A 5,000-nucleotide genomic window follows, 5' to 3' on the forward strand; every position below is an offset into this window, starting at 1 on the left:
GGTGGGTCATGGAATACATTACCCAGCATGCACATCCCCCGAAAACGGAGCATGTCTGCCGACATGGCGGGGTAAAAACGGTTGTACACGTAAAAGCCCACTCGTGAACATACGAGTGAACATGGGAGTTGCAGCCCACGAACGAAGAAGAAGAAGAAGAATATGGTCGTTTGTGGACATAATACACTAAGTGATGAGGTCCTTCCACTAATTCTTTGAAAGAAAAAAAATCCATATATCTATATCTATCTATCTATCTATCTATCTATCTATATATATATATATATATATATATATATATATATATATATATAGTGGCTTCATTCGCCTCCTTTCAATAACGTGTTTCCGCGAACTATCGATTTCATTCACGTACTGATGATAGTATGCAGAAAAGGAAGTCACTTTTTACCGAAAACAATTACAGGTTGGACGAGTGTATAATAATTATTGTAAAGAGGCACCTTGGCATAACAGGCAAGGCGTTGGACTTCAAAGTTCACGAGAGATCAGGGTTCGAAGCCCCGTTTGGGCATGGTGTTGTGTCCTTGGGGAAAGGCGATCAAATTTACTCCGATTTTCCTCACTCCACCCAGGTGTGGATGGGTAACTCGGTTGGAGGAGGTCAGAACGGTGAAAGGAAAGGATTGGGCCCGGCCTACCCATGCTGAGTCCAGGACACAGTGGATATGGATTCACTGTCCCAGCGGCTGAAGACACAACTTTGGGACATTTAACTGTTAACTCTCTCCATACGAACGGCGAAAGAGACTACGTTAACAGCGTTTCACCCCAATTACCACCATCAAAGTATTGCAAGTGGAAAGCTCTTATACTGAAGAGGTGAATGTTGACAAAGAATACCACAATTCTGACGACGGAAGCTAAAGGTTGGGTCATTCAGACACCCACTGGACATCCGAGGGGTCTGTGTAGAGGAGAGGAGAAGACTGGCCGTACTGAGTGAGTTAACCTTCATAGTGTGAGACACTTTGACACTGGGTGTAGAACATAACAGCCCTCCCATGCCTTCAGTCATTTTTGAAAATCTCGTGTTCTGGATGAGTGAGATCCGTTTCTGTAAAGACAGTTCCGCATAGTATATTCAGACTGATGTCCGTCTTCCCTTCCCTCTCTCGTGGACTCTATTCATATCTGCATCTCTGATCTTAAGACATGGGTAACTGAAAACAAGCTTACCTTAAATGAGGATAAAACTGAAATCATGATTATCATCCCACAAAGACTTTGCCACTCAGTCTCTCTTCCTTCTTCAGTCTCTCTCAGTGGAAAAATCCCCACCCTTTACCCACCAGGCGCCGTTACTGAGATTCGAACCCGGGTTCCTCAGATTGAAAGTTCAACGCTTTGACCACTCGGCTATTGCGCCCGCCGACCATATTATATTATATGATTAAATTTACTAACCATTCCATCAACGTCAAACTTAACTTGCACTACGCATGTTCGTCTAAAGAGCTGCATAGAACATTGAGAGGCAAACGTTTATATAGACAGAAACATTTGTAGTTATCAAAGATGAGCGTGCTTCTTTCATGGCCTCCTATTCTGATCGTTCGTGTTGAATATATAGAGCTACGAGAAGTTCGAACAGGCCTGGAGATTACTGTTTGTGGCTATAGTAGCTATTGTGCCCGGTCAAAATTCAAGATAGAAGTGCTACCCTTTTGCCAAAAAGAAAAAAAATGAAACTGCGAAATTACTGTGTAAATGTCTTTTGCTTCTTCACATTTTTGTGGCCATACCAGAAGTAGAGTGGCATTATAATTAGGATACGTCAAAAGAACTTTTTTTTTCATTTTAAAGCCAAATTTGGCATTGAAAGACAAACGATTTCTAGAGAAAACGTTTTTTTAAAGTTTACCTCACACACACACACACACACACACACACACACACACACACACGCCCACGCGCGCGCACGCACACCTCCCCCCCCCCACCCCTACACTCTCACAGTTGCTGTTCAGACTCACGGGCTTTGTAAACACATACGTGAGCCCAAATCCACTCTATATTGTACCTCACTCATGTTCATCACTTTTGTTCTTTGCTGTGCTATAAACCTTCACGTACAGTTTTCAGGAAATATGAATACAAGACCTAAGATTATGATTCTGCTTACGGTTCTAATTTACATTCACACACACACACACACACAGAAACACAGACACAAACAGACACACAGACACAGACACAGAAAAAAAAAACACACACACACACACGCACGCACACACACACACATACACACCACCACCACCACCACCACCACCACCATTACCATTACCATGCCAAAAACCAAACCAATCCCGGTCTCACACTTTAACGATTCACATTCCAACTTCCAGATACAAAACACATTTTCTAGAACTACAAACAACATTTACCACACAAAACTTACAATGAAAGGAGAGAAAGAAAAAAAAGAAAAAAAAGAAAAAGAGAAGAACTGAGCTTATCAACAAGCTTTTAACCGAACCAACTAAAAAATAAAAAAAAATAAAAAAATATATATATATATATATATATATATAAGCATCAGCCAACACCCCCCACCGCCCAAGAAAACTGAAACTGTTCTCACACACACAAAAATCGATAACTCTACTCACCACAACTCCCAAGCGAAAACATCAGATCAGCAAGCACGGACGATGACCCCAATACAACCACAAGCAGAACAGCCTGCATGAAACAGCCGGACAAGACAGCCATTTTTTACCTTGGAGCAGCCACAAACCAATTACCTCAAAGATGTGTGTGTGTGTGTGTATGTGTCAGTGTCTCTCTCTGTGTGTGGCGACACAGGCGTTTTCGGAGCTAATGAGAAAAGAGTGTTATTTCGGTTGAACTTAAGGTCCTGTTGCGCTTGCATGTGTTCGCGAACACGACTGAGGCTCACGGGAGAGAGAGATATATATATAGAAAGAGAGAGAGGGGGAGGGGGGGTGAGGAGGAAGTTTCCATGAAAAGGGATGCTGTGGGTGACAGGGGGGAAGGGGGGAGGGATATGGGGGGAGGTGTGGTAAGGATGTTGGTTTGGGTTGCTTTCTCTTTGTTAAAACCTGTTTGGGAGGTGCGTCGCCTAAAGTATTTTGGGGTCCGTTTTTCTTTTCGATGGAGGAAAAACATGTGAATGCTGCATTGTTGTTGCTATTGTTTTGCTGTTGCATTAGTTTTCATTGTTGTTCTTGTTGATAATGATGATGATGATGAGGGGGAGGAGGAGGAAAGAAGGAAGAGGTGGGTGTTTTGTTGCTGTTATTTTTTTTTTTATTGCCGATGATGTTGTCAGTGAACTTTTTTAGATGTTGTTGCTGTTATTGTTGTGGACGTTGTCATCACCATCACTATCACAAATCAATACTAGTTGTTTTTGTTGTTGTTGTTGTATAAACAGTCCTAGCAGTAGTATCACTGTTGTTATTGCTTTTGTTGTTGTAGTTGGTATTATAATCTGTTTTCGTTGTCACAAATGTTCAACGTTATCGCCATCACCACTATCTTCGTCATCGGTGTTGATGTCGTTAGTTTCATCGTTGTTCTTGTCCTTTCTTTGCAGCAACAGCAGCAGCAGCAACAGAAACAGCAGCAGCAGCAGCAGAAGAAGAAGAAGTAGAAATCTGTTCACGTTTCAGATTTAATGAGGCGTCAAGGCGTACGGGTTGTTCCATACATGCTACACCACATTATCTGAGAAAGAAAGGTGTATATGTGTGTGTGTGTGTGTGTGTGTGTGTGTGTGTGTGTGTGTGTGTGTGTGTGTGTGTGTGTGTGTGTGTGTGTGTGTGTGTGTAGCAGTTCAGCGTTCCTCTGACAACTCAACAGTATTTCCGTGGGTGTTACTTTCACAGCTCAACAGCCTGTTACCGTAGAGCGTTACTGTCACAACTAAGCAACCTGTTACCATGGGGCGTTACTTTCGCAACTCAAAAGCCTGTTACCATGGGGTGTCACTTTCACAATACAACAGCCTGTTACAATAGGGTGTTACTTTTGCAATCCAACAGCCTGTTTCAATAGGGCGTTACTTTTGCAATCCAGCAGCCTGTTACAGTAGGGTGTTACTTTCACAGTTCAACAGCCTGTTACTATAGGGTGTTACTTTCACAATCTAACAGCTTGTTAGAATAGGGTGTTACTTTCACAATCCAACAGCCTGTTACAATAGGGTGTTGCTTTTACAATTCAACAGCTTGCTAATATGGGTAGTAAACTTTCATAACTAAATAGCCTGTTACCATGGGGCGTTACTTTCATAACTAAGCAGCCTGTTACCGTGGGATGTTACTTTCACAACACATCAGCCTGTTACCACGGGGCGTTACCTTCAGAGCTCAAAATCCTTATTTCACTTAGAGTTACTTTCACGACTCAATAGCCTGTTACCATGGGGTGTTCTTTCACAACTCAACAGGCCTGTTACTGTGATGTGTTACTTTCACAACTCATTAGCCTGTTAACACGGGGCGTTACTTTCAGAGTTCAAAAGTCTGTTACCACTCAGAATTACTTTCATGACTCAACAGCCTTTTACCACGGGGTGTTATTTTAACAACTCAACATACTTGCCGTGGGGTGTTTTTTTTTCACAACTCAGCAACATTTCCGTTGGAAGTAACTTTCACAGCTCAACAGCCTGTAACAGTGGGTGTTAGTTTCGCAACTCAACATCATTACCGTGGGTGTTACTTTCACAGTTCAACAACATTGCTGTGTGGCTGACCCAAGACGTTTATTTGAACAAGCTGTTGGCCTGTGTCTGACGCAAGAAGTTTATTCGAGCCAGTTGTTTGTCTGCTACGAAATTCTCCCTCCCTCCCTCCCTCCCTGTCTCTTTCTGCATCTGTCTTCTCTCTCTGTCTATCTGTCTCCGCTCTCTCTTTCCCTGTCAGTCTCTCTCTCTCCCCTCTCTCTCTCTCCCTCTCTCTCTCGCTCACTGTCTGTGACTCTTTATCTGCCTCTTCTCTCTATCTCTG

General features: G+C 42.7%; 2 protein-coding genes across 2 annotated transcripts in view; one reads left to right on the top strand and one right to left on the bottom strand.

The window, feature by feature from the left end:
* LOC143297853 (ganglioside GM2 activator-like) overlaps positions 1-2,902 on the bottom strand; it is a 12,767-nt gene extending 9,865 nt beyond the window's left edge. The window contains exon 1 of the mRNA XM_076610375.1: positions 2,634-2,902. Within this exon, the coding sequence (XP_076466490.1) occupies positions 2,634-2,736 (103 nt within the window). The 5' untranslated portion in view covers positions 2,737-2,902. The remainder of the gene's footprint in view (positions 1-2,633) is intronic.
* A 241-nt stretch (positions 2,903-3,143) lies between these two features.
* LOC143297924 (carboxylesterase 1E-like) overlaps positions 3,144-5,000 on the top strand; it is a 33,742-nt gene continuing 31,885 nt past the window's right edge. Inside the window, exon 1 of the mRNA XM_076610508.1 lies at positions 3,144-3,264. Coding sequence (XP_076466623.1) covers positions 3,222-3,264 — 43 coding nt within the window. The 5' untranslated portion in view covers positions 3,144-3,221. The remainder of the gene's footprint in view (positions 3,265-5,000) is intronic.

This window comes from Babylonia areolata, chromosome 23, assembly GCF_041734735.1.
Source record: "Babylonia areolata isolate BAREFJ2019XMU chromosome 23, ASM4173473v1, whole genome shotgun sequence".
NCBI classification, from domain to species: domain Eukaryota; kingdom Metazoa; phylum Mollusca; class Gastropoda; order Neogastropoda; family Buccinidae; genus Babylonia; species Babylonia areolata.